Below are 24,931 nucleotides of genomic sequence, written 5' to 3' on the forward strand. Positions count from 1 at the left end.
TACCCTCAGAGACAGGACTTGAACCTGCGTTCTATCATGCCTAACCGTGTTTTAGAGCTGTGTCTATCACAACGTCACATCAAACACATACCATAACAAATGAGGTTACCACTACACAAAAGATTTTTATATAATTTGAACCATACCAGTTGCAATTTATAATTATGGGGGTAGTTACCTACAATTTTCCCGATGACACCGAAACAATCGGGCCAACCATTTTATGTTTTTGAAAATTTCCAAGTTAGTTTTGCCTAGACCTCTATCAAAAGTTAGGGTAGAGTTAAATTAATATCGATTATTTTTTGTTGGTCATGAAATATGCGTATGCAAACCAATCAAAAGGTTCAAAATCTTTAAGCCCGATTGGACCGGTCTTTTACTTTTCATTTTAGGATGAATAGTTTCGAACCGATTGGTAAGTTAAATGATTCGAAAATCATCCCCAACTAACCGAGCTACTGCCGCCTCTGTTCGGTCATATTCTGTTTTACTAGAACCATGAAGCATCTTTTAGGCAAATAACAAAACTACATTGACGTAACTTATTCAAGGTGCTCCCAGCAATGAATAAGAAATCATCATCCAACTTAGCCCTTAAGTAAGTGCTGGTGCTTAGACTGTAAGGTGAAATCGTCAACAGTGATTCAGCACAACCTGTGTTTCAGTAAGAATCATTTGTAACTTGGGGAGTTATTAATTATCAAAATGTTAAGGATTCAACTTTTGATGTGGTCTATCCATGAATAGTCGTTAGTTGATGGTAGGATGATAAAATTATTTGTTTTATTTTACGAGCCCCGAAAATGGCTTATTTATGAATACAAATAATAACGGTGGAATTCATGTATGTTACAAGGTGTTAGTTTAGTGTAATTTCAATGAACCATTTCGTATACAGAACAGAACGTATTTCGAGGTCATCGTTGCTTCGAATATCCCCGCCTCAGTGCAATGATTTTATCAAATATAGTAAAGTGAAACCTTGGTGTTACAATCGGATCGGATTTCTTAAAACAATTTCGGAACAATTTCTTAAAAACGTTTCATTTGAACAAATTATATTATTTAAAAATTGTTTTTTTTTGCTTTGGCTTTGAACGAATAATCTCACAAAATTATCGAACATGTCATGTCATATCTTGACTGTTTCTTTTTTGTTATTTGTTTGAGAATTTGTTTTTTTGACTACTAACGAGGCCAGAATTGTTACGAAAACTGTTTTTTTGTTTTTCTTATACAGAAAGGTTTTGCAATTACTGTGAAAACTGATTTTTGAACCGAGACTCGGAGGGCCGTCATATCAGTTCGTTGAGATCAGCAAATGTGTGCGTTGTATTGTATCATTTCAACGAAAGCCATTTTGCCGGAAATCGATTCGCCGAAAGTCGTTTTGCTTTCGACCCTGACCCACTTAGATTCAATTGAAAGGTCTTGTGATACTCGTTGAGTAGGTATAAAAGTAGGTATAAAAGATTAAACACAGATCCGTTTCATTCCTTTATAGCCTGCGCAGTTGACTGAGATTCGTACTTGATTTTGGTCGGTTTTGGTCCAGAATTCAGTTACAGAATCCAGGTTTCCGGGCTCATAATTCGGTTCCACAATCCCGGCCCAGTATGCAGTTCCAGAATTTGGATGCTGTGTTCAGTTGTAGAATTAAAATCTATATCTCGAATCCAGATTCAGTTTCATATTCAGAATTCAGTACCAGGTTCAGAATTCAGTTCCAGGTCCAGAATGGAGGTCCACGTCCACTCACATCTAAATCCACGATTTAATTCCAGAATCCAGGTCCAGCATACAGTTCCAGGTCTAGAATTCAGTTCCAGTATCCAGATTCAGAATTCAGGGTTTGGCCCAGAGTCCAGTTCTAGAATATAGGCTCAGAATGCACATCCTGGTCCATTCAGTTTCTGAACTCAGGACTAGAATTCAATTCCTGATCCGTAATTGAGTTTCAAAGTCCATTTACAGTTTTCAATTCTAGAATTCAAGTTTTGAATTCAGTTCTAGGTCCAGAATCCAGATTCAAAATTCCACATCCAGAATCCAAATTCTGAACTCAGTTTTAGGTCCACAATTCGTCCGGCTCCATAATTCAGTTCTTTACCCATAATTGAGTTCTAGAATCCCGGTTCCTGATACAGAATTTCGTTTCAGGTCTAGATTTCAGTTATAGAATCAAGGTCAGAATTTAGTACCAGGTCCAGAACTCAATTCTAGTTTCAGAATCCTGATTCAGAATTCAAATTCAGCTAAAGGCCTAGAATTCAGTTACAGAATCAAGATTCAGAATTCAGCTCTAGAATTTAGTTCCAGAATCCATATACAGCATTCAGTTCTAGAATTCTGGTTCTGAATGCAGTTCCAAGTTCAGAATCCATATTCAGAATTCAATTGCTCATCCAGAATCCAGGTTCAGGTTCCAGTTCCAGGTCCACAACTAATTTCTAGAGTTCAGAATTCAGTTCTTTAACCATAATTGAGTTCTAAAATCCAAAATTCAGTTCCTGATCCATAGTTGAATCTCGGTTCAGAATTTAGTTCCAGAATCCATATCCAGCATTCAGATCTAGAATTCAGCATCAGGTCCAGAATCCAGGTTCAGAATTCAGCCTCAGATCCAAAGTTTAGTTCCAGATTCAGTATTTAGTTCTAGAATCTAGGTTCAAATTTAAGCTCAGATTCAGAGCTCTAGTTCTAGAAACCAGGTCTAGAATGCAGATCCTAGTTCATTTACTTACAGAATCCAGGTCTAGGATTTAGCTCAAGAATGCAAGTTCAGAATTCAGTTCCTAATCCATAATTGAGTTCCAGAAGCCCGGTTCCGAGTTTAGTTCCAGAATCCATATCCAGCAATCAGTTGTAGAATTCAGGCTCGAGCTCAGTTTCAGGTACAGAATTTAGTTTCAGATCCAGAACCCAGGATCAGTGTTTTCTGCATTTTTTCAGGGATGCAGATCCATTTGTTTCTTTATGTTTTGTGCTGTTTTCCCACCTCACCCACTTCACATGTTCCTTTTATCCTTCCCTTCCCATCAGGAAATGGATGAGAAGCTACGGCAAGGCACAAATCTCCAAATAGCTGGTAGAGTATGTTTATCGTGAATAAACCATTCTTCAATAGGAAGATTGTCCACGGTTAATTTTGGTATACTTCTTTCAGTAATGTGGTAGCAATTATTGAGAAAAATCCCAATCTTTCTGTGCAAAATGTGGATCACAGAGTGATGAAGCGGCAAAGACTGAAGTTGTACAAAGTGAAAAACGTACCCAACCACGATGACAAGCAAAATTTCACTGCCAAAATCAAGTAAAAGAGCCATGTATCAAAATGAACGACGAAACATACGTGCTCGCAGACTTTAAACAGCTTTCCATACCGCAATGTGAAGGAACGCCGTTTCCCGAAGAATTATTTGATTTGTCAGATGATGTGTAAAATTTTAATATGATCAGTATCTAACGGGGAAACAAATTGGAAAACCGACATGTGAACACAATGATGTAATGAAAACCGCGAAAATGTTACCGCAGAGACGGGTCTCGAACCCGTAGCTAACTCCTAACCGGGGAAATTGTTTTACCAATTAAACTACCCTGCATATGAAAACACATGAAGAGAAAGTCCAATTGATTGGACGAAACTAAGCATGCTTCGCTCTACTTAGCCACTACGGTATTCACTTACAGTCCCGTATCGACGGAAACAAATTCAACAGAAACACATACAATGATCACGAGTCTGTTTCTACCCATCTGTTTTTGCCGCACGATACTGATTTGAGACTTTTGTTTTTGTCTATTTCGCTATCTACGGGATAACACACGATAGTTTCATCCATCGATTTAATGGATCTCCACTAGTGTGTGGTAGCAGCAGTGACGATTGTGTGATCTCAAACACAATGGTAAAGGTGGACAAACCTTTTATTGTCCTTCAATCCCGCAGATAGCGAAATAGACAAAAACAAAAGTCTCAAATCAGTATCGTGCGGCAAAAACAGATGGGTAGAAATAGACTCGTGATCATTGTATGTGTTTCTGTTGAATTTGTTTCCGTCGATACGGGACTGTAAGTGAATACCGTAGTGGCTAAGTAGAGCGAAGCATGCTTAGTTTCGTCCAATCAATTGGACTTTCTCTTCATGTGTTTTCATATGCAGGGTAGTTTAATTGGTAAAACAATTTCCCCGGTTAGGAGTTAGCTACGGGTTCGAGACCCGTCTCTGCGGTAACATTTTCGCGGTTTTCATTACATCATTGTGTTCACATGTCGGTTTTCCAATTTGTTTCCCCGTTAGATACTGATCATATTAAAACTAGCTCAAGGCGGCTTTACGTCTTAACAAAGTCTAAAACAAAATCGTTTTAGATGATGTGTAGTTGTGGTCGAAAATCAGAATGTTACTGCCACTAGAAACGAAACTTTCAGATTTTCGACCACAACTGCACATCATCTGTCAAATCAAATTATTCTTAATCAATTAGGATGTGTAAATATAACAAAAAATGTCTGCGAAAGCGGTTGCTACCATTTATCAGAAGCCACGACTCTTCAGCTCTTGTTTGATCTGTTTGGCCTCTTGTCACTATCAGAAATCCATCCTGGAATGGTAAAATGTACAAGAGGCCAAAAGAAGAATATCTTAATTAACTGTTTCTCATTTACATATAGCTCTATAATTTTGAAATTAATAACCGGGTTCGTTCAATTATGTGTACTTTTCGTCAGTGGCGTCTCGTGACAAAATTGACTAGTTGTGCACTGCTTATGTGGTATGATAACAGATATAACAGTTCGTTGTAAGTAAAAACTAAAGATTGAGAATGGAGATTCGCTTGTGTTTTTCAATACAATGAGATAACGATATACTTTCGAATGGGATTTTTTATAAAACAAACAAATCTCAGAGCTGAGCTAAGTAATTCTTTCTCTTCTTGAATCTGTGCAGTAACTCATGTGCACGGAAAAGACACTAACACAGAGACAACAGATACATGAAATTTTATGTCTGATGTATATGAGATGCGTGTAAATACACGCAATTTCGGTGCGATCCAACATGCTTTCTTCGAATAAATAAAGATTCAAAAGAAATATATAAAATAAAATAAAGAATAATAATTGAATTTGGATGAGGTTGGGGACGCAGTTCATTCCTTCAATTCGACCGGTTGTGCAGTGCACGAGGTGCGCATGAGGACGAGACGCCACTGCTTTTTGTTGCTGCTATTATTGTTGGTACCCGAAACTTAACTTAGATAGGCTTTAGGTGTGCCGATACAATTTAGAAAGTGAAGAAGTTGAATCTTGCACGATTCACACAATTAGAGAACTGATGAGAACGATTATCGAGATTACAACTAATTAACTAATGAGAACAATTGGTAGGGTCTAAATGATGAAAAAAATCATCATTTTTGCTATTTTTTTCAGAACTTTCGTTCAACAAAATAAATTCAAATATTATGCATTATGTTGAAAAGTATCATTCGAACAACATTTTGTAATTTTTTCGGAGAAAAATATTGAGAAATAAGTCGGTGAAGTGGCATTTTTGAGGACGCTTCTTAAAAATCATAATTTGCGGTGTCCACTGTATCTCAGCGCAGACTAATCAGAAGTGAACAAATGAACGCAGCATAGTTAGGGAAGAAACTTTTCTAAACCCCAACATTTCTGTTTGTTTTTTTTTATTTTTTTGAAATTTTGGGGGTTGTTTAATTTCAAAAGTACGATTTTTCACGAAAAAATCGGCCATTTTGTAGCTGTAAAACCTCTCCATAGTAACAAACAACGAAAAGGAAAACGTTGGGATCTGGTTTTGTAGAAAGTGTGTGCAAAATTTGAAAAAAAATGGTGCAGTAGTTTTTGAATGACGGACACGGACTTTCAAAACTTGCTTTCGAGAAAAACGCGTTTAAAGTTTATTGTCTATAAAATCGAAGGAAACAATTTATTACTCAAGGGAGCACGTAGGCTCTAAAATTCTCAATAAGCCATATTTTTTCTTTTGTAGATAATGAAACATTTCGGGAATGTTTTGTCAAGTTTTTAAGTCAAGCAGAAATCTTGGGCCTGTGTACGCAGCTCGTAGTATGAATCCTTGCAGAAATCTTCGTAGTATGAAATCGGCAAGGATAAAGAACCATAACTTGCTGAGTTTTGTTCCGATAGGCTTCAAAATATTATAGAATATTCTTGAAATATTTTACTATCAGAAAATAGAAAAAAATAAAAAATGATTTTTCGAAAGTGTTAGACCCTACCCGTCCCTTAATCGAATTCTGATAACCCATTACGCATACAGAGCAAATCGAGTTTTGAGGTTCCATCGCCCAGCCCCGTCTCAATGCAATATTTGCATCAAATGGATTCAAACGTTACATGAAGACTTTCGATTCCTTGCAAATGGCTGGCAATCGGAGCGTCTTAATTTTTTTTTAGTTTTGAATATACGAATAACATTTTTTGATTCGCGCGATCTTCGGAAATCCGCGTTAAAAAATCACGTAACTTCGGAAATCCGCGTGAAAAAACTTAAAACTAAAGAATTTTTTGTTTGATGTCAAATATCTTAGAAATGAATGAAACGTCCAGATTTTGTGTAATCTCAAAAAAAAATTGGGATTTAGAGATTTTGAGACCGCGTTACTTTGGAAATCCGCGTAGAAAAAAACTGCAGAATGGAAGAAACATTTTTTTGATGCCAAATGTCTTGGAAACGCATGAAACATTCAGATGTGGTGAAATCTCAAAAAAAAATTTTTTTCAAAAATAAATTTCGAGTTTTCCAAAATCGATTTTTTTTATGCCAAATGTCTTAGAAATGCATGAAACGTCGAGATCTGGTGTATGAACATTTTTTTTTGAAAAAAAAAAACAAAAAAATTCTGTGTCAGAGTTGACTTAAAAAAATTCAGGATAACACTAGATCTCGACGTTTCATGCATTTCTAAGACCAAACAAGAAAACCGCGTAAAAAACTACGTAACTTCGGAAATCCACGTGAAAAAACCGCGTAGCTTTGGGAATTCGTGTAAAAAAGCCGCGTGAAAAGAAACCGCATAAAGAAAACTGCGTAAAAAAAAGACTTCAATGCATATAGGATCTTGTGATCACTTAGGTATTTTACCTTTTGACGACCTTGTCTTGTGAATTTTTTTTAGCAACAAATAAGGCCGTTTCGATTCGATTACAGTTTTAAGTCACTCCACTAAGATGTAGCTTTTTCGTGATCCACGAATTGTATACCGTAACCATAGTTGCAAATTGTCAGTCATGTCAAATGATCTTGACAGACTGACTAAAATCATCGTCAACTGTAATCGTTACGGTCAAAGTGTCTGTCAAATGAGATACTCGATAATTCTATGACCAAGTAGAAGTATACTCAGTCAAAGACAGGCGACTTTTTTGTTTCGTTCTCTCATTCTCCTATTCCCTGTTGAAGTAAAAAAAAAATCAATGATATAATTCAATGTTTATGCTGTTTGATTAATATTTAGTCACATCGTAATCAAGCAGTGACAGGAGAAATGAATTCATTTGGTTCTCTGGAGTGTAATAGTGGACCCGGAATTAGTGTACCAATAGACGCTGAAAGTCTAGTCCAGTTCGCATCTATATGGCCAAACACGCTTCCGCTGTATGCGAGCGTTCGTATTTTTTGATACCTTTGCCCTGTGTAATAGCATTGGAAGATTGGCAGTGAAATCTCGGCCACCACGAAACTCTTGGAACCAATGTTTCACGGTGAATCTTGAGGGGCACTGTCCTCATAATATTTTTTCAACCTTTTTTTTGGTCCTTTTCGCCGATTTACCTCCCGAAAACTAATGGTTTTAGACAAAACCGAAAATCGTTTGTTTCCAGGTTCAAAACAATGTCAAACAAAAATCGGCTGTATTTTGGAGGTCAATGAGGTTACTTCTTATCGTACCATATAAAAATGAAACTAAACATCATAACTTTTAAGCATAGTCATAATCTGAACGATTTTAAATAATTAAAAAAGAAACGATTATCGAAGAGTTTCTCGCCGCAAACGTCTCGCGACCCTACACTTATTCACTACTACCGGGTTATTCGAAATAATTGCACCGGGTTCGTCATCGTTACACATCATTCATTTTATTGTAGCAAAACACTTGCCCGTAACTCTAGCTATAGAGGATTCCAGCAAACATCATCTTGCCGGCCGGACCGGGCCGGGTCGTCCAGTTCTAAAAGTGTGCTTCAAGGTCGATGGAAACAAATAGTGCCAACTAAGCACTTGCAAACGGTTGAACACTTTTGTCGTACTTTTGTGTACCTGTGTGTGAGTGTTCGGCGGCTTGTCACGTCGAGACGAAACCCCGAACGGTGAGTATGATGAAGCGGGTCGCTTGAGAAGAAAAAAAAAACAATTCGTTCGAATTATTCCGACCACCTTGACCGTCAATGCGTGTTGATTTAGATTGGTGATGATGGTAGTGGTGTTGATGCGTGTCAAGTGCTGCTGTATCGCACGAGAGCAGCACGAGAAACATCGTCTGGGGTCATAAATAATAATTTCACGAGGCACCCGGACTACATCAGGGGATTCTTTCTGATTTTGCATCTTCGGTGAGATAAGTCGCTGAACCTGGGTGACGACGTACTCTAGATTTATTGTTTTCACTTGTGGTTTAGAATTGGACTTAACCAGTAATGTTTGTGACTCAACCGGTAAGGTTTATCGCACCATTTTTTTCCAGTTTAACGTCACTGCATCGTACCACCCGATAGTCCGAATTTTGATCGAATCCCAAGTCGTGACTGTTGAATCAACAGTTTATAAATAGTATTCATCTTTGTGAGTCACAGTGTTATGAATGTAAATGTTAGCGGAAAAGTGCGTGTCGACATTGTGTAACAAAAGCCAATCATTCATTTATCAATGTGCGCAGCTGACGTGCAATCTGTTTATGCAAATTCGGTGTAGGTGCATACTAAATTGTAAAACATGTTCCACCGCAGGTTTTCCATGTAATGCTAATTACTGGTGCTGTTAATCAAAGGCTATTACTAGTACTGATAAAAAGATTCTGACAATAATATATCAGTAGAATAATTAATTAATAATCCTCTGGGCATAAATACAACCTTGTGACAGTTTGGACGTTGCCAGGTCGCGTAGCATATCCTGTATCCTCGTAGTGTGAAGAACTGAGTACATCAAAGGTGTTGTGGGTAAAGTGCCCAAATAAAGACAAAACATGCTTAGAAAGCGAACAATAAACTAAAAATTATGTTCTAAATTTTAACTGTTTCCATATGCCAAGAAATTTGACTTGCTCTTCGCTTGCTCTTGACGATCGGTACTGTATTCGATCATAATTGCATATTTTCAAGGTCAAACATCGAATGCTACCGGAAATGTGAATTTACGTGCTCAACTATGACGTAACTGTGAATATATCCAAGTGAAACAAATCGACGTGTACATTTTCAGCACCATTAATCGCTGCGTTGAGTGTCACTGACATGTTCCTTGATTGGTAAGTAGCAGCTAGCCAAATCTCGCCAAAACTTTGCGGAGTTTTTGTATGCTTCGGTTTTTTTTCGGTTACTCGTCCGCAACCTCAAATCACTTAACGATTTGTTTAGTTTATAGTTCAATATTGAGTTCCAAATCACAGTCGTCATTGCTGCTATCAAACATCAGCAGAGATTATAACATAAATGAGATGAAACTTACGCAAGCTAACAAATAAACTAATTAACTTACCTTACCTAGCGCTGTAGTTCTGGAGTGTCGTTTGCTGTCGCTAGCCATTTAAGACACGGATGCTTTATGGCTCGCCCTCCATTTGATCGATCCACCTGGTTCGTTATGCTCCTCTTCTTCTTGTCTCATCCGTATCAGATTCAAGAACCATTTTCACTGGGTTTCCGTCCGGCATTCTGATGATATGCTCAGCCCATCATAGTCGTTCTACTTTTGTTGTATCTGCGATAGGTGGTTCTTCATGCCACTGTTTGCAATTCGGAGTTCATATCCGGTCTCCACGTTTCATCCTCCATCTGCATTTCGCCATAGATGGTTCGTAGGCCATAGAAAATGACCGGTTTAATGAGCATTTTATAGACGGTCAATTTCGTGCAGTGGCGTACTTTACTCGATCGAAAGGTATTCTCAGTCTAAAGTACTCAGTGAGTCCAAATGCACGAACTCGTCAACCACCTCGATATCGTCACCGTCTGCTAATGTTCGTGTTGGAAGGCGTCGTGTTTCTTCTTTAGAGCATCATTTTCTAACGTATTTGGTTTTCGACGCATTTATGGCAAGTCCGACACGCCTAGCGTCGGCTTTCAGTCCGATGTATGTTTTCATCATCTCCTCAATGTTACGTGTCACAATATGATGACGCTGTATGCAAGACACGATCAAGCTCAATTACATTAAAAATGAAACAATTTAAATGTTCCCATAATAATAACAAAAATAAAGATGATGGTGGCTGCACTGAACTAAAAACTTATTCAAGTGACCTATTAGAACCTTAATCTAGTTTAGGCACTTAAATTGTTTACGAATGATATAACTGACCAATGATTTTTTTCATAATAACTGATTTTTACCCCTTCCCACATCTTTTATATTTGATTTTGTATTAACCACTGGATACGCAGCAATGTTCCAAAATATCGATCATATTGTAACTTGATGTTATTAATATATGAACGAGTATTGTCAAAGTGAAAACGCATTTAACATTTATACGCTTTTTGTTTTGATTCAAATAATAATTGAACTGAGACTGGCGGTAAACCGAGATTATCGAGGGCTCCTATGGAAATTATACATGTAAAAGCGCATATCACCTTATCTTGAGTTTTTGTTTGATAATGTATGATATTGCATCTAATAATTTTATATATGTGAGTCTGTGCAACTCATTTGTACTAAGCTGAGAAGGCCACTTTAAAATAACATTCCGAATCTTAAAGCGTTTAACTCCGGAAGGAAAAACAACTTGATCAAATTGGTGCTGCTTAAGGGGTAACACCATTGTAAAGCTTGCTTCAGTTAGAATTGGAACAAACTTTTGCTCATATTGTGGCGGATTTGGAAGTTCTTGGCCCCCACGTGTCGGAAATTTTGTCAGTTTGACGTATGATTTTTGACATTTCGCAAACCGACTGTACTTTGTAAACAATCAACATGGATGCCGAAAGAAGGGAAAAAATTGTGCACAGTTATTTGGAAAATCCATTGTTGTCTGCATCTAAGCTAGCTAAACAGCTGAAATTGCCCAGAAATACCGTATGGCGCGTTATCAAACGGTATAAGGAAACATTGACGACGATTCGGAAGCCTCAAGCCAATCGTCGAAGTGGAACTGTCGACCGGAAACTGCGTGGTAAGATTTTGAAGACGATTAAGAGGAATCCTAATCTGTCGGACCGTGATTTGGCCAGAAAATTCGGTGCTGCCCATAGTACCGTGAGTTGAACTAGACTCCGGGAAGGAATCAAGTCGTATCGAGCTAGCAAACAGCCAAATCGGACCATAAAACAGAATAGTGTGGTAAAAATTCGTGCTCGGAAACTATATGACCAGGTGCTGACCAAGTTCGACGGGTGTCTTCTGATGGACGATGAAACCTATGTCAAGGCTGACTTCGGGCAAATCCCAGGTCAAAAATTTTACTTGGCAACGGCTTGGGAGGATGTTCCAGCCAAATTTAAATTTGTTTTTGCCGACAAACTTGCAAGAAAATTTATGATTTGGCAGGGTATTTGCAGCTGTGGCAAAAAACGAAAGTTTTCGTTACAAATAAGGCAATGATATCGGAACTATACCAAAAAAAAGTGTCTCCAAAAACGAATTTGCCGTTCATTCGCTCCCACGACCATCCCGCAATGTTTTGGCCAGATTTGGCAAGCTGTCATTACAGCAAAGTCGTTCAAGAATGGTATGCTCAGTTCGCTTTTACATCTCATCCAAGTCAGTCGATAAAACAAAACCGCTTACGTTCGGGACAGAAAAAACCAAGTACAGTATTGTGTAGTGAACAATAGAACGACCTCGAAATGAGTGAACCAAACGAACAAAAGCTACCGCCGACACGAAAGAACACAATTGTTGTTGACTTCAGGCAGTGCAAAATTCGACCTTCGATACGAGAACTTGAAGGTTTGCTTAAGGAGCAAATGCATCTTGACATTAAACGTGTGCATTTACTTCAATGCAATAAGACGAATAATGTTGTTTACATCCAGTTTTATAAAGAGTTGAATGCAATTCAATTTACAAAAGACAATAACAATGTGCACTATGTGGAGCACGAGAACATCAAGTACAACATTCCAGTATATATGGAAGATAGTGCTATAGAAGTGCGTGTGCATGATCTTCCCTCAAGCGTCACCGATTCATATATTCGCAAAACTATGTCTCAATACGGAGAGATTCTCTCTATCGAAAAAGAAAAGTGGAAGAATTTTTCCCCCGGTATTCTAAATGGTGTACGTTTATTACGCATACACTTGATGAGGCCTATATCTTCTTATGCGATTTTCGGTCAAGATACAAGAATTCCGTGCAAATCACTTGTTACCTATGACAATCAGATGGCCACATTATGCCAAAAAACTGTTCACTACGGTAAGCCATGTGATAAACTGGACAAGGAGACAACCACACCAAAGGACAACGGTGCTTCCTTCACACCAACCCCAAGCAACCCCAGTACACCTATGACAGTCAATAACAACAGTGAAGCATCCTCTTCAACGAAACCATCCAACGTATCCCCTATAGAACAAAGTACACCAGCTGCAGTTAACAACTTACCATCCAACCAACCAGCAACTGCAAACAATGTACAAGACGCATCTACAGCAACTAGCAACAAAATCAACAACAATACCACCGATGCGGCAATGGATGACGAGACGAACCACGAACGAAGTGCCCCTCAATCCTCGCAGGAGGGAAATGGAAGCTCCTCTCCCCCTAGAAAAAGGGTGACAACGAGATCCAACTCAAAAAAAAAAATTTATTCGAAAAATCGGCTCAATCGGCCACGTAAAGTTTGTACGTAAATAGGCCTGAATAAAAATATCTTTTAAATAAAAAAAGAATGGTATGCAGAGACAGGGGTCCAGTTTGTTCCGAAAAACCTTCACCCACCCAACTGCCCCCAGTTCCGCCCTATTGAGAAATACTGGGCAATCATGAAGAGGAGACTCAAGGCAAAGAGAAAGGTTGTCAAAGACATCAATCAGATGACGATCTGGTGGAATAAGATAGCTAAAACGATGGACGAAGATGATTATCACCAGCAAGCTTAAATCGATATTTTTCAACTATTTGAAATGTAATGAGATGTGTTCCGAAGTATTAGAAAACTGAAAGAGGAAACAGTTAATTTGTTTGATCTGTAATTGATATTTCAGCTATCATAACTGGTTTACCTTTCATCTATTATTTTGAAATAACTCGAATGTTTGCATGAACCTCATTTGGAGTTTGGCAGCGAAGGTTGCTTGAGCAGTTATGCGTCGTACCTCCAATGGGTCGAGATTCAACAAACGGCAGCGATATTCGTATGATGGTAGGTTCATAGGGTCACGCCACGGTAATAGGCGCAGAGCGTACCGCACAAATTTATTTTGAACAGTCTTAATCCTAGCGATCCAGTAAGCATGGTAGGGGCACCAAATCACAGCGTTTGACTCTAGTATTGAACGTACAAGTGAACAGTACAATGATCGTAAACAAAGTGGGTCTCGAAACTCTTTGGCTACCTTGAAGATGAAACCAAGTTGACGGTTTGCTTTGGTCAACATATCGTCATAGTGCAGTCTAAAGGTAATTTCACGATCTAGAGTGACACCAAGATCCTTAATACATTCCACTCGTGTCATGGACCTTTCTGAAATTTCGTAGCCATACAAGATAGGATCAGTTTTCCGATAGAAAGATATGACGCAGCATTTCTCGATACTCAGGCACAAACAATTTTTTTGAACAGCAATCTATGAACTTTTGTATCATATGTTGTAGTACAAGACAGTCCGCGAGATGCTTGATAACCTTCATAATTTTTGCATCGTCTGCATAAAATAATCTGGATTCCGGTGGTAACAGCTGTGAAACATCGTTAATGAAAAGCGAAAACAGCAACGGACCAAGATTGCTGCCTTGCGGAAATCCAGAAAAATTCGAGAAAACTTCAGTTGTTGAAGAACCGATTTTAACTTGTCCAGAACGGTTTGTCAGATACGATCTAAACCACTCTACGCTCATCGTTGAGACACCCAGTAGTTGAAGCTTGGACAGAAGTATTTTGTGATCTACTCGATCAAATGCCGCTTTAAGATCCATATACGCTGCATCGATTTGCCATCCAGAGTCCATGGTCTGCACGCATTTTGAGGTGAATATCATAAGATTCGATGTAACCGATCGTTTCGGGTAAAACCAGCACATTAATGTTTGTTCATTATGAGATTATCAATGGTTTATTTGGTTACAGAGTCTCATGGTCTGCAAACTAGATGAAATCACTAGCCAATATAAAAAGGTAGCTTATGAACAAAGTATTCCTCACATTGACGTTTTCATACTGAGCACCCTATCTCCGGAACCAGGGGTTTGATCCGAATGAAATTTGGGATATTCTTATGGCATCTTAAGAACTTCTATCTCTGAGAAAAGTGAGTGACATTATTTTCACATTTTTAATGCATTATTTTTACATTTTTGGTGCATATCACCCTGTAATTTCGAAACCAGAAGTCGGATCTCAATGAAAACCAGGAAAGTGAGTGACATTATTTTCACATTTTTGGTGCATATCACCCTGTAATTCCGGAATCGGAGGTCGGATCCAAATGAAATTCAGGAACTTTGTATGTAACCATAAGACCTTTCATTTGAATCTATGTTTGTGAAAATCGGTTAAGCCATCTCCGAGAAAAGTGAGTGACAATATTTGTCACACGTACACACAGATATTTGCTCAAGTCGAATGGTATATGACATTCGGCCCTCCGGGCCTCGGTTCAAAAGACGGTTTTTATAGTGATTGTATAGCCTTTCTATATGAGAAAGGCAAAAAGATAAATTCAACGTGAACGATCGTTCCAAAAAGCAGAAAATGTCCAAATTCATATCAAAACACCTCATTTGGCAGGCTATTTACACCTGTGGAAAGAAAAATTTATTTTTCCATTCGAGTAGATACCCGCAGTTGCAGGACTACCGTTTTTGGATACATCACATTGAAAAACGACACTTTGTTGTCGAATTTACCTCCATGCCACTATGCTAAATGCGTACTGGAATGGTATAAGGCTAAATCGATGAATTTTTATATTTATGAATCCTTCGATCTGGCATGGACTATGTTGAATTGGAATGGATTAGGTCTTGATTAGGCAAAAAAAAAACAGAAAATTAAGAAGGAAGTAAAGGAATCGGTTGGAATGCTCAGGATAAAAAGAGAACCAAACTACCTCCAACAATTGATTCAATGTATGCAATCTGAGCGCAAATCATGTATAAAACAGTGCCACAAATTTTGTGTAGGGAAATATAGGCACTATGATCATTATCATGTCCACAATTTCAATTTACCAATCAAACAACATACTGGTTAACCGGACTAGAGCTGTTGCGCTTTTGATAAACCTATCTATATTAAAAAAGATAACGCCCGCATATATTCAGTTCCTGGGATTGAACATTGAAAATCAACAGAAGGAGCTAATTGAACAAACTAGTACCGTTATCGCTAATTTTTTTTATTGCCCCGACGTGAAACAGCGAACCACGTTCTGCACCAGTCAGCTAGTTAAAGTTTTCAAACATGCATAAAATGTAACGAATTCTTTTCCTGTGATCAAAACTAAACCTTGTGGCTTATGTGACATTCTGCTGTAATAAAATCTGTAGTTGCAGCAAACTTTCAAAGTTGTTTCTCTCGCCATCCCTTGCGACCTTCGGGAACACACGGAAACGATAACAAAACAATCCGTGTTGTTTCTGCCAGTGTGTACAATTAAATTCATTATTAAGCCAATGCTCAGTTTCAATAATGTAATCGTTTTTTCTTCTATTTCCAGTCGAGTGACGTTACCGTTGACGGTTGAGGAGGTAAGTATTTCATACTTGGTTTATGGTCTTAAAGTACGTTTTTTTTGGACATGACGAATTTTTGGTTGCAAAACGATTTGTTTCGTTGCTGATTATTGGGACTGGGGATAGAACTGATATCTTGAGTTTCTCTTCGTATGCATTCGGTTGACCGAATAACTTCAAATCATGCCGAAAACTAATCATCAGTTATTAAATAGACACGGAACGACCGAAATCAGCATTTTCGCGAAAAATTTAGTTGATTTGCTGATTTTAGTTAGTTATTTTTTGAGACAACTAAAAAAATCTTACTTTTGCTGATTTAGATTTTTTATTCTCATTCCCTTAATAATAATAAAATATTTGTTGAAATGACTATTTTTTTTAGTTGAATTCACAAATTAAACGTACTGTCATTTCTTAGCTAAGGTACACTTCATATCCAGTCAACTAATTTTTTAGTTGAATTAAAGAAATATAATGTTGTTTTCAACCAATATGAATGGTTGAATTGGCTTCTGCAATCTGCAGCTATATGGCGCCCTGTCACCGAAACGGTAACACCTTAATGACTACTAGCCACTAGATGGCACACTACTGCCGAAAAAAATTCAGACGCGGTTGTCTTTTCTATATTGGCAGGTATAAATACGATGTTGTGTTGGAGAAAAAGACATAAACGAAACGTAAACATCTTTTTGAATTTTTTTTCTTCTAAATCACTGTTTTCTTCATTCTCACTGAAAACTTTGAGCACTCGGAAAACAAAAACCGAATACAAATAGTACACCGGACGGCGCAGCTCGGAAGGTTTGAAGATACAAAAAAACTTCATCACAATTAGAGTGAAACATTCGAAATTCACTTCACTGTTCCGCGTAAAAACATTATTACGCACAATCGCTTCAAGTGCGCACAAATTCTAAATAAATGCGATTTCCACTAACAGTTTACGACATTTTTACATATCGGTTTAGAAATTTAAATAAAGATATATCGCACACATGCGAAAAACATCAAAACAATGTTCAAGCAGTTTCAATAAGACTGTCCTTTTTAGCTTTTTAATGGATTGTTTTGCTTTGACACTTCTCATGAGTTTTTGGCTAATAAACTTGTTAATAATACCCATTTCAGTTTTGGTTTTTTTGTGCTGTCCTTCAGTAATGATGGTGATAGATAAATAGAAACAAATTTTCTGATTTTAATAACAAAATTAGTTGTCAATGAGAATTTCGTGTTGGATTGAAATATTGCTGATTTGAGTCCAGGATATTCACCAACTAAACACATTCTCTAAAACTAAGAGTTTTTTCAGCAAAGTAAATTCTCAATTTTAACTAATTTTATAGTTATTTTGGAAATTTTGTTGTTAAAATCAACTAATTCAAAAACAGTAATACGAATTAGGCGCAGAGCTAATTTCGGTCGTTCCGTGGAATTATCGTGTGAAATAGATCAACATAGTCATTATTCTAAACAGCAAATAGTCTATCTTATAAAAGCGGGATTTACAGTTTTGAGTGCATAGCCATTTAACGGAAAGTTCTCGAAATTGACATTCGAATTTAGTTGCTGTTGTAGATTAGTTTAGTAGTTCAGCAACCGTAAGTTCTGTATCGGAAGTGTCGAAGATATAACTTCTGAAAGTAAATTGAAAGTGAAAATAATTATAATACGGACTCGAAACAAATGTTTGCTATGCGTTTGCAAATGGCTTTGGTTAACTTGTTCCTAGATTTGAACTTTTATTTGCTGACTTCAAAGCACATGTAAGTTCCTGGTAATTTATTATCGGTTTCCAATCACTTGATTAACTCCTTTTAATACCACACCCCCCAATCCGGATGCCTTAATTCTGTGTGTACGTACAACTTATGGAATGTTGACAGTCGCTTTAAGCATGATTATCCCATGTAGATAGGAAGTTTTATAGAGCATGGAACAATTATTCATCGAATGGCAGTGTATCATCATCTGATAAGATAAATGCTCGGTTGTAGCATACATGCATGCCACCCGCTCACACGGAAGACTATGGCCACTCTTTTCAGTGTGAGATGCCTGATTTCTTGGTTTGGAAACATTGCCAACTTTTAGCGTGTTTTTTTTTTGTTCGGCTTGATAATCTTCTTCGCCAATAATACGGTATGACGCTGGATAGCCCGAGGATGACAGGCAATAAAAACGCACCGCCGATATTTCAATGATTATGTCACAGCTTCCCGAATAAATAACCGATAAAAATGAAGATGTTTCAATTCTGTTGGATTCTAAGATGATTATGACCTTCATCGGTTTAGTTTTCGACACGAAGAGAAAATTAATTTGGGAAGAGAAAATTGTTAGAAAAATTTATTTTTTCTCGCATTGTATTTGTCTAGATTTCATCACAATAAAAACATTGTTTTTTGGTAAGTCGACTTTAAATTTCAAATACCGATTTTTCTAGTGTAAAACTCAATTTAGATTTTGCCTTTCTCCATGAAAAGGATGTTAGCAATTTCCGAAAAAAGAGCAGAAAAGGTGACAGAATCATGTTCGACTTGTTCCCGTTTGGATGAAACTTTGCACACATCTTTAGTATGACAAACTAATGTTTGTTAAAGAGGTGTGTATTTTTTTGAAATAGTTGTAGCTCGGAAATTGTTCTTTGTAGAAAAAAATGTGTCGAAGAAGAAACAGATTGAGCATTCTAAAAAATACTACCCGGGTTGGTGGTTCAATGCATAGGGCACTGATATTACAAGCCAGTTGTCGTATGTTCGAACCCCGGTCTGGAATGATTCGTAGTGTCAGTAGGATCGTAGCACCAGTCATGCAATGATTCTTTACGCTTACGAATCGACTGCGAAGTCTGTTGAAACAGAAGGTCAAAGTCTACAAGGGAATACCAAAGACTTTCGAACGGAGCCTCGGAGATCCATAGTATTATATGCTATTCGACTCAGCTCGACGAGATCGGAAAATGTCTGCGTGTATGTATGTGAACCGATTTCAACAATCCTAGACTCGTTCGAAAGCTACTATTAAATTGCGCAAAAAGATCAAATGGCTGTCACTTCCGTTTCCGGAGATATAATGACTGTGATTTCTGGTTCCGGAAATAAAGACTGTCCCAGAAAGTATGGACGCAACCAAAAACCGCTGCCATTTCGCAATGGTTCAGAATCTGTCAATTTTTATGGCTGCGTCCTGTTGTTTACACTCTTTTCTAACCACTTGTGCAGTTGTTTATTCGTTTTCATTAGTTTGTTTCGAAGTGCGTGGACTTTCAGCAGAACAACGTCGAAAATTGTGTACAAATGGTGCACAGAACGCGGACTGTCACTGAGAAAGATTGCAAAAATGGAAGAAGTAAGTGAAAAACCCGTGCGAAATGCAATCAGGAAGTTCGGCGAGGATAACACCTTTAAGGATACACCGAAAACGGGTCGAAAAATGGGCCTGCTAACCCTCAGTTGGATAAACGTATACTGAAGGCGTTCGAGCAAAAGAAGGAGGTTTCAGTTCGGGATGTGGCCAAAAAAGTGGGCACTTCGAAGTCATATGTTCTTCGTGCTAAAGAACGTTTGAATCTTCGAACCTATAAGAAGTAGAAAAAACCAAAACGTAGTCCGAAACAGAAAGCATCGATCAGGCCGAGGGTTCGAAAGCTGTACAATACGATTCTTGATGGAAATTTGAACTGCATAATCATGGACGACGAAACCTACGTGAAACTCGATTACAAACCCTTGCCGGGACCACAATATTATATGGTGCGAGAAGGGGAAGTGTTAAACCAGTCCGAGACATCAATAGAAGTCGAAAAATTTGGTAAGAAAGCTATGGTCTGGCAAGCAATTTGTAGCTTCGGTAAGATTACGAAACCCTTCATCACCACTTCTTCAATGAACACCGAAATATACATCAAGGAATGTTTACAAAAACGACTTCTACCAATGATTCGAAGCCACAAGGATCCTGTTGGCCAGATCTTGCTTCTTGCTACTACTCGAAATCAACGGTAGAATGGTATACTACCAAAAATGTCACTTTCGTTCCAAAAGACATGAATCCACCAAATTGCCCACAACTTCGACCAATTGAGGAATTTTGGGCATTAACGAAGGCACATCTTAGGAAACGTGTCTCGGCAGCCGGAACCATTCACTAGTTCGAAAAAGATTGGAAAAAGTGTCAAAACTTGTCGCCAAGAAGTCTGTACGGAATTTAATGAGGAACGTTCGCAAGAAGGTGCGCCAGCTAGTCTACAATGGCTAAGTAGCAAATGTTGAGAATAATATTCTGTTGTTGTAGTTTAATATTATCAGTATATCGAATAAAATTTTAATATCTTACACTTGTGAATTATTTACAGCGAAATCAAAGTGCGTCCATACTTTCTGGGACAGTCTTTATAATGATAGAAGTAACGTAAACGAATAGCCGCACATTTTCCATCGATTGAATTTGATCGAAAAACCAAGTTTCGATAAACTTATAAGCTTATTTAAAAGCTAACAATGTTGTTGTAATCTTATATGTAACGTAACCGACAAATCTCAGTGTTTTTAAGTGCACTAAAATTTCTCGGAGATGAAAGAATCGATTTCGAAAGACTTTGAAAGCTCGTTTGAAAGCTACTAACCCATGGATCAATAAGTCCCTAGACTAACAATAGAAACAACATTTTTTTTGCAAAATTTTTTTTTATTCATCAACATAATCACCTTTTAGGGTGATACAATGGTTCCAACGTTTTTCCAATTCTTCAATACCATGTTTATAAAAAAATTTATCTTTTGCTTCAAAATAGGCTTCAGTTTCAGTGATGACCTCCTCATTTGAGCCAAATCTTTTTCCCTGGAGCATTTTGTTAAGATCAGCAAAGAGCCAGTAGTCACTGGGGGCTAAATCTGGCGAGTATGGGGGGTGGGGAAGCAGATCAAAGCCCAATTTGTTCATCGACCCATTGTTTTCATCGACTTGTGGCAGGGTGCATTGCCTTGATGAAAAAGGATTTTTTTTTCTCTGCATGTGCGGTCGTTTTTTGCGATTTCCTCCTTCAAACGCACCAGTAAGTCAATATTATAATCACTGTTGATCGATTTACCTTTTTCGGGGTAGTCAATGAAAATCACGCCATGCGTATCCCAAAAAACTGACGCCATGACTTTACCAGCTGACTGCTGCCGTTTCGGACGCTTCGGACGGCTTTCGCCAGCTGTGCGCCACTCAGATGACTGCCGCTTCGACTCTGGAGTGTAGTGATGTATCCATGTTTCGTCCATGGTCACGTAACAACGCAAGAAATATTTTTTGTTGCGAGTAAATAGCGATAAACTGCTTTCTGAATCATCGACTCGTTGCTGTTTTTGTTCCATCGAAAGCAATCGCGGCACCCACTTGGAAAAAACCTTTTTCATGCTCAATTTTTCATGAAGGATAGTAAATACACTTCCATATGATATCTGTGTCATCTCAGCACTTTACGCTTCACTTTACGATCTTTCATTATAATTTTCGTCACTTCACTCACATTTTCCGGTGTAACGGCTTCCACAGGTCTATCCGAGCGTTCCGCGTCATTTGTGTCGGTACGACCACGTTTAAACTCGGCGAACCACCGACAAATCGTTGCTTTTGATGGACAAGAGTCCGGATAACATTTTTCAATCCATTTTTTCGCTTGCACGGTGTTTTTACCCATTAAAAAAACAATGTTTTATCAAAACACGAAACTCGGTTTTTTCCATTTTTTTAAACAAACTACAAAACGACTTTACTCCAACCTCGATAACTCAGCTGTTTCTGGTCGGATCGACTTAAAATTTTGACCCGTTTCAAGCAAAGGTTAGTACTCTAGAAAGACGTGGTTACTGGTTTACTACGAGCGCCATCTCTGCTTTAGTCTCGGGACTTATTGGTCCATGTGTTATAAGTTTTTTTTATAAGCTCACAATACTAATAGCCGATGATAGAATCTTACAAATGTTCATATGGGACTATTTTATGACCAGAGTAATGCATTATCGCACCACAAGGTGGATTAAGAATAGGTTTTTATCCTTCAATTCACACCAATCAAATTAACAACGAATGTTGAGTTTAAGTTTAAGCTCAAAATAGGAGTATTTAAAATGAAAATTTTGCAGATGTTTTATTCATTTGATTTTTTTCAGTTGTTTTTCAATTCTTGAAGAAAGCGTTCGACTCGTGGGCTTGCTCTTATAGTTTTTAAAGTGCTCAATCAATTTTCTATAAGTTCTTTCTCGACGATTAGCAGTTACCGAGCGACAAAGTGATATGAAAAAAAGTACATACAACAAATCATTCGCCCTCTTTTAAAATCACTCTTGAGTCTGGTTGAATTGTTCTTTCGAGTAAAATAAATGGTTTGTCATATTTGAAGACGGATGTTATATGTTTTTGGAATGGCTGATTTTTTGCTGTTATCTATTTCTGACGGATCGTGAGTGAATCGTGTCTTATGTCATTGTCAAACTTGTTCAGTTTGGTCTATTATTTAATCATGAATCGACTTACGAACGAAAAACGCTTGCATTTTTAAGCGCTTAATTTTCTCAGAGATGGCTAGACCGATTTCAACAAACTTAAGCTCGTTTGAAAGCTACTATTGATCATTTGATCAAGTTCAAAGATCAAATGGCTGTGACTTCTGGTTCCGGAGATATGATTGTATAAACGACGTAACCGACAAAAAACGTTGTTTTTTACAGCTCTAATGTATAAAAGGGTGCCAATATTTTGGGATCACCTCTAATTTCGTAAAGCGCTATTGTTCAAAAGTTTAAGCACCTCGAAAAAAGTCCTCATGCAAAATTTAAGCTAAATCGGACGTGGAACTCTTAAAACTGCATGAAACATCGAAATTTAGTGTCATCTCAAAAAAAATTTTTTTTTGAAAAAATCAACTTTCTGGGACTTAAAAAAAGTCCCAAAAAGTCGATTTTTTCAAAAAAATTTTTTTTCGAGATGACACTAAATCTCGACGTTTCATGCAATTCTAAGCCTTTTGGCATCAAAAATTTTTTTTCGATTTCGAAAATTTCATGTACTCCCCCCTATGGTGATTTTTCAAGATATATGAAAATTCCACTTAGTGGTCTGAGAAGGGGTTTTTCAGATTAGCATTACTGTTCTCATACAAATTGGCAACGCAAATATCAAGCACTAGGTTGGGAAAAATTATGACGACTGTGTGACATAAACACTGAAGCATGTTTTTGTGATCTACTCGAATCAATCTGAATCAATTGGTGTCCAAATTAGTATCCGAAATTATTTAATAAAAGTATAAAGTAATAAAAGTATGCGGAACCGGAGGACAGATCCGGATGAAATTTTACAATAGCTTTAAAGATAATATAAGCTTTAATTCAAATTAAGATTTGTGAAAATTGGTTCAAGCATCGCAGAGTAATCGAAGTGAATTCTATTTGTGGAGTTTTTCTTTACCACTTTCGGTGCTTCTGGAACAGGAAAGTAGTGCTTAATTAAGTTTTTATGCTCACAAACTAACGAGCTCTGCAAACTAGAAGAATTTATCAGACAATTTTATGGGATTTGTACCTGTTTTTGACCATCGTTCGTGAAAAAATACTAATGAAATTTGTAATTTTCCACTTATCATGTTTTAATTCCGGAACCGGAAGTCGGATCCAGATAAATCGTTTTACAATTTTTTGGGAAACTTGAGGACCTTTCAATTAAATCTTAGTTTGTGAAAGTCGGTTGAGCCGTTTCAAAGAAAATTGAGTGCACACTTTTTCTCTAATTTTCACATATTAGCATGTAACTCCGGAACCGGAAGTTAGAACCAAAGGAAATTCAATAGTAGGCTATGGGACCATAACACCTATTATTTGAATCTTAGAAAAATATACAAACACACATACACACACGGACGGACCGGCACAGACATTTGCTCAGTTCGTCGAGCTGAGTCGAATGGTATATGACATTCGGCCCTCTGGGCCAGCGTTGCCAGGTCATATTTCCAAAAATCTGTATTCGGTGCAAAAATCTATCTGTACCATATCGGTATCAACATCTCTTCTACATAAGTACCAGGAAAATGTCACCAAGACTCATTTAGGTGATCAAAAAAAAAGGTCCCACGACAATCTTGTCTCATGTTTTTCCAAGCTAAAAACCTAAATCGGTATTTATTTGTATGATTCGTGAATTATCGGTATTTTCTGAGTACATATCTGTATTGCGGTATAGAAGTCAAAAATCTGTATAAATACCGAGAAATCTGTATACCTGGCAACGTTGCTCCGGGCCTCGTCGTTTCTGGAATATATTGAAAATTATTATTATAGAAAATTATTATTATTGAAAATTTTCAAGGGATTTTTTCTTAGTCCCTTCTCAAAAGTAAGGCTAGAGTTTAAATGGCAAACTGATGATACAAATTGTTTCGTTTGATCATAAATAACGCATATGCTAAATTTGAACCAAGCCAAAATATATGAGAATAAAATTTCAAAAAAAAATCTGTCATTTGCGGTGGAATTGCTTGTGCACGAAGTAAACATTCTCAGAATGATTCAATGAGCTAAGCTACCAGTTGGTAGGTGACTACCAAAATTCCACACATAGTTATATGTTTGCCATCAATTAACATTCAATCCATCTCGAAGTGTGGTATGTCCATTCTATTTATTGAAATAACGTTTTGAGAAAGACACTTCTGTATGATCTTTACATTAGCATCCAAACACACATTTTTTAAATCTCTTGTAAATCATTAGACTTCACGAAGGTAAATGAAATCCTCGCAAGTAGTCTGAGTTTAG

At 37.5% G+C, this 24,931-nt stretch overlaps 1 protein-coding gene across 2 annotated transcripts in view; it reads left to right on the forward strand.

Annotated features, from left to right (window-relative positions):
- LOC131432280 (phosphatidylinositol transfer protein alpha isoform) overlaps window positions 1-24,931 on the forward strand; it is a 96,420-nt gene that overhangs the window by 24,590 nt on the left and 46,899 nt on the right. For both annotated transcript variants that reach the window (XM_058598465.1, XM_058598464.1), the window contains exon 2: window positions 16,109-16,139. In XM_058598465.1, coding sequence (XP_058454448.1) covers window positions 16,109-16,139 — 31 coding nt within the window. The remainder of the gene's footprint in view (window positions 1-16,108; window positions 16,140-24,931) is intronic.

This window comes from Malaya genurostris, chromosome 2 (assembly GCF_030247185.1).
Source record: "Malaya genurostris strain Urasoe2022 chromosome 2, Malgen_1.1, whole genome shotgun sequence".
NCBI classification, from domain to species: Eukaryota; Metazoa; Arthropoda; class Insecta; order Diptera; family Culicidae; genus Malaya; species Malaya genurostris.